Source organism: Ictidomys tridecemlineatus, chromosome 15, assembly GCF_052094955.1.
Source record: "Ictidomys tridecemlineatus isolate mIctTri1 chromosome 15, mIctTri1.hap1, whole genome shotgun sequence".
Taxonomy (NCBI): domain Eukaryota; kingdom Metazoa; phylum Chordata; class Mammalia; order Rodentia; family Sciuridae; genus Ictidomys; species Ictidomys tridecemlineatus.
Window position 1 is genome coordinate 8,083,022 of NC_135491.1, and position 12,832 is coordinate 8,095,853.

The 12,832-nt window shown below is 43.2% G+C and overlaps 1 protein-coding gene across 1 annotated transcript; it reads left to right on the plus strand.

Moving 5' to 3' along the window:
* Window positions 1–1,172: 1,172 nt before the first annotated feature.
* On the plus strand, window positions 1,173–12,165 carry LOC101966648 (sulfotransferase 2A1). Its single transcript, XM_005336612.4, has 6 exons — window positions 1,173–1,377; window positions 2,436–2,644; window positions 4,146–4,272; window positions 7,502–7,596; window positions 9,285–9,462; window positions 11,527–12,165. Exons 1-6 carry the CDS (start codon window positions 1,242–1,244, stop codon window positions 11,637–11,639), a joined length of 858 nt encoding a protein of 285 aa, XP_005336669.2. The 5' UTR covers window positions 1,173–1,241; the 3' UTR covers window positions 11,640–12,165.
* Window positions 12,166–12,832: the final 667 nt, after the last annotated feature.

The following is a 12,832-nucleotide window of genomic DNA, read 5'->3' on the forward strand; positions in this document are numbered from 1 at the left end:
ATGTGTGGGTCTGTCTCTGAGTCTTCTATTCTAATCTACTGAACTCAATGAATGTTTTGATATTAGCACACTTTTTTTCACTCTACCTCTTCAGTATGATTTGAGACTGGATAGACTTTAAAACATGATAACTTCAGCACTATTAATATTATTTTATGGCACTGGGGATTAGACCCAGGGCTCTGCAGGTGCTAGTCAAGTGCTCTACAACTGAGCCACATCCCCAGCTCGTTTTCATACTTTATCTAGAGAGAGGGCCTCCCTACGTTGGTGAGGATGGCTTTCAACACTCAATCCTCCTGCCTCAGCCTCCCGAGTATCTGGAATACTAGTATGCACCATCATATTCTTCTACCTGGGTATTTGTTGAATCCTTTGTGAATAGAATTGTATTTTTTAAATATTCCTCAGCAGATTCATTCTCAGGATGAAAAAAGTGCTTTTTTTTTTTTTGCTTGTTTATTATGTGTGTTACTATTTTGCTCAATTGATCAATTCTAGGAGTTTTTGGGGAAAGGAATCAGTAGGTGACTATTTATGGGCCCCCTGGATGGGCGTGTTGCTTGAACATAAAAAGCTGTTGGTCCCCAAGTCCCCTGGGCACTGAAAGTTCTTGACCAAGGATGAAACAGAGCTTCGATGGATCTTTGATGTGGTAGATATGAAGATTCTCTCATCTCAGTCCCTAAATCCTGACACCATGCAACCCACTCCCACATGTTAATCAGAAGGAAAGGGAGGACTGGACCCTGGAGTCAGTGACAGTCCACCCCTCTGTCTGCCGACTCTGAAGCAGGTTCTTGTCCTTTAGAGTCAAGGAGTCTTCTGTCCACAGTTCCACAAAGTTATTTCAGGCTATTATTTTTACACTGTATCTATTGATTTCATGTAAAATTTCTATTTGGAAAACTCTTCAAAACACATATAAACAAAAAAAGGCTTTCTTCAGGCCCCTCACATTCCTCAGTGGGTTATTTTGCAGCACTTGCTATGGGGACCCGGCCATGAACTCATGCTCAGATCCTGATCCTCTCATTCCATGAATGAGTGAAAAATTGCTGAATTCAAAGAAATTTTGATCACCAGTCACAATTTTGTTTAATCACTCAGTTAATTTGACAACCAGAAAAGTTAATGATTCTTTTGACTTTACTTCAAAGTCCAGTCCCCCAGTGTCTCCCCCAACATCCAATGGTGGCTACAACAGGAACCCCTGCACCTCGCACAGAGAGCTCATCACCATGACAGATGGCTACTTGTGGTTTGAAGGGATACCTTTCTCTGTGCTTGGTTTTAGTTCTGAAGTTTTGAAAGAAGCATGTGCTCAGTTTGTGATAAAGGATGAAGACACAGTATTGGTGACCTACCCCAAATCAGGTAAGGAAACAGGACAGGGACCATCATGGGAAAGGCGGTGGCTGCGTTCCTCACTTACTCAGCAGATGGATGGCCTGCCCTCTCCATGCCAGGGACCCCTGCTTTGGGGAAGAAGGGGCAGTGCCCCAGGCCACTTGCATCCAGACTAGGACAGAATGACATAAGTGCTCAGCAGGGTCATCTGAGGTATGAGAGGGAGATATAGGAATGAATTGTAAGCAGATTTGGGCATTTGTGTGGTGGCATAGGCGAAGGGGATGGAAGATGGTGACCTGTGAAGACCTACTGGTGAAATACCAGCTCAACAGGAATGAAAAGTCGGAATGGAGGTCATGTGGTGGAGGGGTACTGTAGAGCAGGAGGGTCAGCGTGGACAGTGGCTTGGAATCAGAAAGAGCCTGGAAAATTCAAGGGACTGAAAGGACATGTGTCATGCACCTACAGGAGAGGGGCTGGGGGCAGGAGCACTGCTAAGTTGGCGAGGATTGGGGCCAATGACCAAGGGAACTTTCCAAGGTTGAAAAGTCAAGGGAAGTTTGGACAAATTAGAAGGATCTCAGCCAAGAACTAAGTGTTGAAAGCTACCAAAAATCCACTGGTAGTTTAACATGTAAACAAAATGTGGCGAGTTGATACAATGGAGTATGATTCAGCCTTAACCAAGATGACAGCTGACTCCTCCTACAATATAGGGCAATACAGTGGGCCTCATGCTAAGTGCAGTCTGATGGGCACAAAAGGACAAATAGTATAGGAATCCATGGGGCAAAGTGTAGTCAAGATCACAGAAACAGAGAGCCCCGGGGTGGGTTCCAGGGCCTGAATGTTGGGATTAGTAGGGAAATGTTGTTAAGGAGTAGAGAGTTTCAGTTTTTCAAGACAAAAAGCTTCTGGACATTGGCTGAGCAACAGCAGGAACATGCTGAACACTGCTCAGCACCACTGCATGGCATGCTTAAAATGGGCAGATGGTAAAGTGCAACTTATGTATTTTATAAAAAGTTTTTTTCACAAGCCAGGATGAAGTGAGTGACCATCACTTTTCTTTCCTTCTCTAGGAACTAACTGGATGATTGAAATTCTCTGCCTGATTCACTCCCATGGGGATACCAAGTGGATTCGATCTGTGCCCATCTGGGAACGCTCACCCTGGATAGAGACAGATGTGGGTTACAAACGTTTAAATGAGAGAGAAGGCCCACGGCTCATGTCCTCTCACCTCCCCTTCCATCTCTTCCCCAAGTCTTTATTCACTTCCAAGGCCAAGGTCAGTGTCTAATGTTTAGCCCATGCTTTCCCTTTCCATGTGCCTAGGTAACCCTGCAGATCTGCTGGCGTGAGTGCTCACTGGGTAGATTGGGTGAGCCTGCGATGCCCAGACATTTTTTATGTTCATGTGGCCACAACCAGACCACTCTTGAGTGCAAGGATGTTGGACCATTTGGCAGATTAGCCTCAGCTGAATTCAGGGGTAATACGACTGGCTAAAGTCAAAATCTTAGAAAACCATATTATATATGTAACCAGAATTATAATTGCATCTACACTAGAGTGTCCCTGCATACAGCTCTTACACATGTCCGCCAATTTCACTCAATAACAGCCTCCTGCCAGGCACGAGGAAGCACCCAAGTCAGTGTTGCCCATATGTGGGGAGCAGAGCCTGCATACATTGATGAAAGCTCACATCCAGTGGACTGCTAGAATCAGGGCTTGCGTCATTACCACGTCACTGTGCTCTGTGATCAGCAGCCTCTCCAGCCTCTACATGGCTGATGTATGATCAGCACAGACAGTGGTTATCCAAGATCTTACATGCCAAAGACTATATTTAGAAACATTCTTTCTTAAGGTTGACTTCTGAATTCTTTCATGTTTTAAGTTTAAATGATGCCAAGATCATAGAATAATAACCAAGTTTCTTGGAAATGTCAGGAAGTGCCTAACAGTGAGGCTGCTCCAATAGACCCATTTGCATGTCTCCTGTGGGATTCTTTTAGCCTCTGCCTTAGTAAACTGAGGCTTGTAGAGATGTGAGTCCTCCAATAACAACTCCAAGAAAGTTGGTGCAAAAACAAAGTTAGTTTCTAATGATTAAGTACCAAGTAGTGTGTGTGTGTGTGTGTGTGTGTGTGAATATGTGTTCACTAATGTTAAACAAGAGCCTCTTCATATGAACAAATGCAAACAGTAGGCCAGCTATCATGCAGACCAGATGTACAACATTTCTATAATCCAGAATGTATCACCAGTACCCGTCAACCATCAGTGTCCACCTCCTGAGGGCTAACTCCCTAGACTTATGGCCACAGATTACTTTTCCTGAATTTTCTAAAAATGCATGCATGCTGTCTGGATGTCATACATGTGAGACTCGTCGATGGTCTTGAGTGTGAGAATGCTGTATGTGCTATGAATCTGAATATTCCATAATTTATTAATCCATTCTACTATTAGTGATCATCGTGGGAAAGCACACACACCCCTCACCACTTACCATTTAACACTTTCCAGCAGCTTCCCAGGAAGAGTAGACAATGATCCCAGAAAGAAGAGACAAGGTCTTCCTCCTCTACTCCTGGCATATGACCATGTAATAGGAACTTTAAAATGTATATTTGGTGAATGAATGCTGTAACTAATTTATTAAAGGAACCCATCAAGTTTAATACAGATTAAGGAAGAACTGCCCAGGGAAAGATCAAGATGAAGGTGGGAAATGACTGAATGAGACTGATTTTTCATTTTCTCATTTTCCCTAATTTAAGGTGATCTATATCATGAGAAATCCCAAAGATGTTCTTGTGTCAGGTTATTATCATCAGACTATGACAAAACTATGTAAGCAACCAGAGTCACTGGAACAGTATTTTCAATGGTTCATGCAAGGAAATGGTGAGTGTTCTTCACATATAGGTCTCTGTCCTCTACTCTGCTGGTCTTTCTTTTGTTTTGTGGTACACGTATTTTATTCTTCTTCTGCACACTTTCCACATATGAGATAAAGCAAACAACCCTTGACTCTGTGAGTCTGGCTTGTTTCAATCAGCATGCTGGTCTCCAGTTCCATCCATTTTCCTGTAAATGACATAATTTAGTCCTTCTTTATGACTGAGTGTAATCCATTATGTGTATGAACCACATTCTCTGTATCCATTCATCAGTCAGTGGACACCAAGGCTGGTCCCAGAGCTCAGCTGCTGGGAGTTGAACTGCTATCCACCTGGGGGGCATGTGTTGCTATAGTGTGCGGACTTTGTTTTGATGGATCCAAGGAGCTCTATGATTAGGGCACATGCTGGCTCCATTCCTAGTCTTTTGAGGAAACTTCAGACTGATATCCATGGTGTTGTACTAGTCTCCAATCCCGATAGTGTGTAAGTTCTCCTTTTCACTCAATCCCTCCCAGTGTTTATTTCTTGATGATTGCCATTGTAACTGGAGTGAGACACAATCTCCATGTAGTTTCTATTTGCTTTTCTTTGGTTGTTAAAGAAGTTGAATTTTTTTCATACAATTGTTGGCCATTGTATTTCTTCTTTTGAGAAATGATTGTGATTTCCCATCTGTTTATTTGGTTATTTGGTTTTTGGTGTTACGTTTTTTGGTCTTATCCCAATCAAGAAGTGGGCTAAGGAACCGAAAAGGCACTTCTCAGAAGATATACAATCAATCAACAAATACATGAAAAAATGTTCAGCAAGTTGAGAAATGCAAATAAAATATACTCTAAGATTTAATCTCCAGTGATAATGTCAATTTTCAAAAGTACAAGCAAGAAGAAGTGTGGTAGGATGTGGTAAGGGGAAAAGGCACACTCATATATTGCTGGAGGCACTGCAAATGGGTGCAACCACTCTGGAAAGCAGTATGGAGATTCCTTAGAAGACTTGGAATGGAACCACATTTGACCCAGCTATTCCACTCCTTGGTCTTTACCCAGAGGAGTTAAAATCAGCAGACTATAGTGACACAGCCATTTCAGTATTCATACCAGCTCAATCACAATAGCTAAACTTGGAAGCAACCTAGATTCTCTTCAATAGATGAATGGATAAAGAAGCTGTGGCACTTATACACAATGGACTATTACGCAGCATTAAGAGAGAATAAAATTATAGCATTTGCAGGTAAATGGATGGAATTTTAGAATATCATGCTATGCAAAGTACGCCAATCCTAAAAAAATCAAAGGCAAATATTCTCTGTGATAAGTCGATCTTGAACCAAAAGGGAAAAGGGCGGTGGTCAAGGAAAGAATAGAGGAACTTTTATTGGGCAAAGCAGGGGAGGAGACACGGGGGCAGGAAAAATGGTGGAATAAGATGAACATCATTACCCTAAGTCCATGTGTGAGTGCAGATGTGATGGGACTCTACTTCGTGCACAACTAGAGAAATAAAAAGTTGTGTTCTGTTTGTGAACAATGAATCAAAATGCATTTTACTGTATGTATAACTAATTAGAAGAAAGAAATAATAATCATAAACTTATTTTTGAGTTCTTTTATGCTCTGGATGTTAATCTTCTGTCAGAAAAGAGCTGGAAATGGTTTCGCTCCCTTCTGTGAGTCCTCTCTCTCTGTCTCTCTCCTCACTGTGCGGAATCTTTTTAACTTGAGCCTTTCCATTTATCAACTCCTGGTTTTTTTCCTGAATACTAGGAGTCTTATAGAAGTAACGCTTGCTCCTACAGGTAGGAGGATAGGCACTATGATTTCCAATAGTAGTTACAGTGTTTATGGTCTAATTCCTGTTTTTTGATCCACTTGGAGTTGATTTTTTCTGCAGGATTTAGCTTCATTCTTTAAACCACAGATGTTCAGTTTTACAAGCACCATTTATTAAATAGGCTTTGTTTTTTCCAAAATTTGTTTTTTGTGTCTTTCTTGAGGATCATTTGATTTCATCTATGTGGGTCTGTCTCTGAGTCTTCTATTCTAATCTACTGATCTAAGTGAATGTTTTGATATTAGTAAACTTTTTGTTACTATACCTCTTCAGTATGAGTTGAGACTGGATAGACTTTAAAACTTGATAACTTTAGCATTATTATTATTATTATTCTATGGCACTGGGGATTAGACCCAGGGCTCTGCAGGTGCTAGTCAAGTGTTCTATGACTGAGCCACATCCTCAGTCCCTTTTCATACTTTATCTAGAGAGAGGGCCTCCCTAAGTTGCTGAGGATGGCTTTCAACTCTCAATCCTTCTGCTTCAGCCACCCAAGTATCTGGGATACAGGTTTGCACCATCACATTCTGCTACCTGGATATTTGTTGAAACTTTTGTGAATGAAATTGCATTCTTGAATTCTCCCTCAGCAGATTCATTCTTGTGGTGAAGAAAAGTGCTTGTTTTTTGCATGTTCATTTTGTATGTTGCTATTTTCCTCAATTTATCAGTTGTAGGAGTTTTTTGGGAAAGGTTCTTGGGTGTTCACAGCAGAGCCTCCTATCACCTGCAAACAGTGATAACTCGGCTTCTTTCTTTCCCACTGGTGAGGTTTTGATTCCCTTCTCTGCCAACACCTCTGGCTCGAGTCTCTAGAGCTCTATTGAATGGTAGTGGTGAAAGTGGACATCCTTGTCTTGTTCCTTATGTTAGGAGAGATGTTTCCAGATTTTCCCCATTTAGCATTATTTTGGCTTGGGGTTTGTCACACATAGCCCTCATTATTATCAGCCAAGTTCCTCTATCAAGACAAATTCTATTGATGTGGTGAACATTTATCGATTTGCCTGGGTTGACCAACCTTACATCCCTGGATTGAAATCAACATCTCACGATGTATAATCCAAAAGTGTGAACACAGCATGTCCTGAGTATAATCTTAATGCTGAATAGGATTTGCTGAAATTTTAATAAGCTGTTGTGTATCTGTGTTCAGCAGGAATATGGATCTGTTGGTTTTTTACTTGATCTGTGTTTCCCAGTTGGGTATCAGTATGTGACTAGTTTCATAGAATAAATACAGAAAAGGTTCCCTTCTCTATTTCATTACCTAGTTTTAGCAGCATTGATCAATTATACATGAATCAAGCTGTCATTGTGTGTAGAGTGATATGAATGGTGCAGCCCTGTTTTGGCAGTGTGTAACCTGCACCCCTGTGCCTGCCCTACAGTGTCCTATGGATCATGGTTTGAGCACATTCGTGGCTGGTTGTCCATGAGAGACAGGGAAAATGTCCTGCTGCTGAGTTATGAAGAGCTGCAGAAGGTGAGCCCCCTCTTATCGTTGGCATATGTAGCACCCCAACATCCTCTCTCACCCCGACGTCCCTGGTCCTCAGTGTCTCCCCTTCATGTTTCCTGTGAAAGCATAGGCTGTGGAGGTCACTGAGAGGAGATGAACTTTGGCCTCCATTTTCCTGCTTCTGTGAGATGCTCCCTAAGTTCCAAGATCTTTTTTCATATCTTCCAAATTATTGAGTCTGACAGCATCTAAAGGGCCCTTCCACACACCCAGGCAGAGTGACATGGCTGATGCTACCACCTGGGCCTGCTGAGGTTTCTGCCTGCAGGACCTCTTCTCTTCTCAGAAACCTAGCCATCAGAAGGGGTGGGGCAGAAAGCACTAATCCAAGAGGTAGGTCCACCTTTCTGGCTTCCCCATTGACTGACAAGGTGACATGAATGTGAGGTGACACTTTGGGTAACTATTCTGAGGGGTCAGGGACTGGAGTAATAGGCAGGGCCTGTGGATGAGCTCAGCCCTGGTGGTGGGGGCAGGGTACAGCTGAGAACAGCAATGACTTCCAGTGATCTGAGGCACAGGATGGGACTGTGGAGAAGAGTAACTAAGTATATATTTCAAAATAGTAAATGGAGAGGATTTAAAATGTTCCCAACTAAATAAATACTGTCATCTGAGTTTGCAGATGTGCCACTTACACCGATTGGATCATCACACATTGAGCAGGTACTTAGCCTAACACTATTTTTTTGCTGGTGCAGAAAAAAACTGCCCATGAACAGCACAGAGATGCACAGGGCTCTGAGGGAGGCTCACAGGTCCAGACGGAACACAAAGCTTTAAAATATTTAGAAGCTTTTTCAGAAGTGGTCAAAAATGAACAAAAAGTAAAGGAGTGAGCAGACCTTAGAAAACACTTCTTCTGTGGGTGTGTCTTGGGGACAGAGAAAGTGGCACAGGCTCAGGCATCTGTTTCCCCTGGAGAAGGGACCCTGGTCACCTTCCTGCAGCTGCTTCCTGTTCTGCTGTGTCCTCAGCATGAGGTCAGTCCTCAGGGAGGAGCCTTGGTGCCACCTTTAGCCACCTCAGCAGCAAGCTGCACACTCCCTGTGATTCTCCTCTCCAACCAACAACATGTTCTGACATCATTGCCACCGTGGGGTCTTCTTGTCACTCAGTGACTGGGGCTCGTGAAAACATAACTATAATAAAGGACTATGGTGCTGACAGGAGGTCTAGGTCTCCAAGGAAATCCTCTCTTCTCATAATGACCTGTTCCCTTGCTGTGATCTCCCAGGAAAACCCATCGATAACCATGGGGTCAAGTTAAGGAGATATTGTAAAGCCCCGTGTGTTATTAAGTGCCAGTCAAGGGACGCAGGGTCACTTGGGGTGAGGATTAGCCTTTGGGGACTTTGTCTCTCTGCCTTATCTTGAAACCTCAGGAGTCTCCTTAGAAACCCCAGGCCCTGCCTTTGGGGTGTCCTGACTCAGCCTCCTGGGAAGCCCCTGTGATCTTCAGGTCACCACATACCTCACGCCCTCTGCTGGCCCTGTCTCTGTCTCCCTCCTCTGGCGTCCCCAGCAGGCTTCTCCCATCCTGATGTCATTCCCCTCCTCTTCCTCCCCACAGCCCTCCTAACACCCCTTCCCATCCTCCAAGTCCTGCTCTTCTGCCCGTTCATAGCTTCCCTCTTCATGTTCACATGTAGGACCCAAGAAGCACCATAGAGAGGATCTGTCAGTTCCTGGGAAAGAAGTTGAGTCCAGAAGAACTGGACTCAGTCCTCAAGAACAGCTCCTTCCAAGTCATGAAACTAAACAAGATGTCCAATTATGAAATGGTGCCTGAAACTTTCATTACTAAGCCTTTCTTAATTACAAGAAAAGGTAAATGCCCTGGATTCAGAATGGGTTAGACTACGTGGGCATCTTGTGTTTGCCCCCGGCACTAAGAATGCAGGTGTTGGGACATTTCAACTTGAATCCTTCATGGCCCAGAGCCTCTCGTTTCCTTCAGGAAAGCTGTGTTCATGGGACTGGGGTGGGCTGCAGGTACCTGGAGAAGGTTGACTCAGTCTTAGGGAGGAGGGGGGTTCTGGAGATGGTGGTGTCTGGGCCACTCCACTGTTGACTTACCACAGAGCAGTGCCCTAAAGAGAGAGATACACAAAGAAAGACACGATTGGAGAGAGTAGAGAGGAGGGCATTAGGTATGAGACATTGTAAGGCCTCCTTCCTCTGACGAAAATGAATCATGTCCCCACCCTTGGGTTCAGGCCTATTGAAAATGTCTTTTCCAAGTAGTGGCAGGACCTGTTTTGCAAAATTCCTCCAGTTCACATGGATCTGAAATGGTGTCCAATGGAATCAATATAATAAATGCTTCAAGGGATATTTAGGAGGTCAGGATTTTTGCCACACAGTGAGCCTGGAACCCAGAGCCACAAAACAGAGATAGGGAATGGACTCAGGGAGGAGCCTAGGCCTAGCAGAAGAAATCACTAAAGATTGTTCTAATTGGGCTGGGGATGTGGCTCAAGCAGTAGTGCACTCGCCTGGCATGTGTGCGGCCTGGGTTCGATCCTCAACCCCACATACAAACAAAGATGTTGTGTCTGCTGAAAACTAAAAAGTAAACATTAAAAACATTCTCTCTCTCTTTAAAAAAAAGATTGTTCTACTAATTAGGATGACTATGAAAGTGGGAGTCATGTGTGGTATTTGGACAGCCAGGACTTATGACATAGGCTGCTACTTTATATTTATCTGCGTTTAATTTTTACATGCCTATCTTACATTGGTTTAACTATTGTTATATTTTGATTTATTAATTCGATCAGTCTGCTATGTGAAAATTAATTTTTATGACAAATAATGCTGTAATCACTTAAGTAAATGGTAAGAATCACATTCCTATCTTTAGCACCCATTCCACCACCAACACCCTGTCACTGGGTAACACCTCCAGGGAGTTTTTAAAATCCTTGTCTGTAAAACCCAGTATTATGCTATTCTATTCCTCATTCTTTATCAGTCCTTTCAAAAAATGTTTATTGAGGATATACTGTGTAATTCCATTAAGCAGTAATTCTTTGACAATTTATGAAAATGATTTCATACCCTAATGTGTTAGAAATGCATACCTTATGCACATTCAAAAAGGAAGTACACAGAACGTATCATGTTTGATCATTGCTATGAACAAGGATGGAGATGTACAGTTCTGAACTAAGAGACCCACTGAGTCACTGCACTGGAGTAAAAATATGAGTGAGGCCAATGGACAGAGGTGGAGGTGTCTGCTGGGACAGACTCTGGGGTAAGGAGCAGGAAAGGTAAACACCCTGAGGAGGGGGCAGCCTGGCATGTCTGAAGCTGAATCAGAAGACTGTGTCATGGAGCCGAGAGAGGAAATGGGCAGTCCCAGGGATGGAGTCAACCAACAAGGACCCTACACCTAGAGCCTCAAAGCACCAGGGAACTTGGCTGAAGGAGACTGGACGTCCTGGGAGACTCTGAGCCCCAAGGGACTGTAGCCACTGGATCTGGCAAGGGGTCAATATGGGTTCCCTGGGCAGAAGAACTGATCATAGGGATTGGCCAAAGCAGGGAGACTAGGTGTGACCTGCTGTCATCACCCAGGTCAGAAATTTTGTTAGCTTGGACAAAAGTGCTCAAAAAAACAATCGGTCAGACTTAGTTCCAGTCCAGATGTTCTGATTTATAGACAGGATCACTGCTTGTGGATTCTGTGCAGGATGGTTTGGGAGAGCAGGGCAGTCAGGACACACTTTCCTGACAGAGAGAAGGGGAAATGCGCATGGTGGCCAGGCAGGAGAAGGCCTCACCAATGACCCAGAGGTCACTCTGCTGTCTTGACAGAGCAGGGAGGAGGACTCCATCTTAAGACCCATCCCTAGATCTGATCTGTGTCTACTTCATGTTTTCCAGGCATCTGTGGGGACTGGAAGAATCACCTCACAGTGGCCCAAGCTGAGGCCTTTGATAAAGTTTACCAGGAGAAGATGTTGGGTTTCCCCAAAGAGCTGTTCCCATGGGAGTAACCTCTGACAGATCCAGGACCTTCCATGGACACTGTGATGGTTTTCCTGTCCTGGGACATGCTCAGGACTGAGGGGTTCTTCACATAAAAACCACTTCTACAGGAAAAGGGTGAGGGGAGGATAGGATAACATAGAGAACCAATGAAATATAAGATAATCAAGAAGTAAAAGGAATTCTAGTTGGTTAGAGGAGGAGAATGGAGGGGGAGGGGTATGCGGGGAAGGGGGATCAGGAAGGGAAATAAACTGCCACAAATGGGTTGGTTTGTCTTCATGAACCCAACTCCCATTTGTACCTACAACGCTCTGACGGAATTTAAAACCTGTTTCTTCATTCTGAGCCTGTATTATGCTTCTCTGATCACTTGCTTGAAAAATGACTGGAATTCTCCTATTCACTTTGTCACATTCTAGCATTTAAAAAATCATGTATAATGTTAAACAGACAGAAGTCTACCAATGTAAGATGAATATCTCCCAGGATTGTCTCCAATTTTTAAAACAAGAAATAAAAAGTAGAAGCACCTAGGGTTCCTTTTCTTTACATGCATCTCCAGATTGTGTTATGATGAGGATCTGGAGGAATGTAATTTCCAGGGTAGTTTATTCTCCTTCTTGGTGGTGTTTCCATCATAAATAACAATTGCTCTGTCTGGGACTTTTAAAACTTACATCAGTGGTGAAAGGAAGGATATATTATGAGCTCTCATTTCTATTCAGCATTTAACACATGGTTTTATCTGAGCTGAGGTGTAATGAGTGGTTAGGAATTGACTGAGACTTGGGACACAGTTTCCTGTTCTCCTATAAGTGACACTGGGCTTCCCCTCACCAATTTCCCCATATTTAAAGCACTATTTGGCAAGAGTGACACAAACAATGGTATGAGTTTTCCTAGGATACATTTAGAACTGAACTGGACTTTTCACTCATTGGCTCCTGGTAGGTGTTATAAAATTTTTCTCCATAATCTTGTAATGAAGGTAAAGTCCAAATAAACTCTACCTCTGACTGCTTTTAGTTCACTGTTCAATTCACTAAATTTGGAGATCACACAGTGGAGCTATGTAGTATTAGTCTTCTGCACCTTACTTCTCAGTCTATACTCAAAGGACTTTAAATCTACATAAGATAGTGACAAGCTCCATTAATGTTCAAGCTCACCATGACAGAATCCCAGGATTTTCTATCAA

Coding starts and splice junctions, on each gene's coding strand:
- LOC101966648 (XM_005336612.4), top strand. CDS start 1,242: ATGACAGATGGCTACTTGTGGTTTGAAGGGATACCTTTCTCTGTGCTT. Junction 1,378..2,435: donor GGTGACCTACCCCAAATCAG/GTAAGGAAACAG, acceptor TTCCTTCTCTAG/GAACTAACTGGATGATTGAA. Junction 4,273..7,501: donor ATGGTTCATGCAAGGAAATG/GTGAGTGTTCTT, acceptor CCTGCCCTACAG/TGTCCTATGGATCATGGTTT.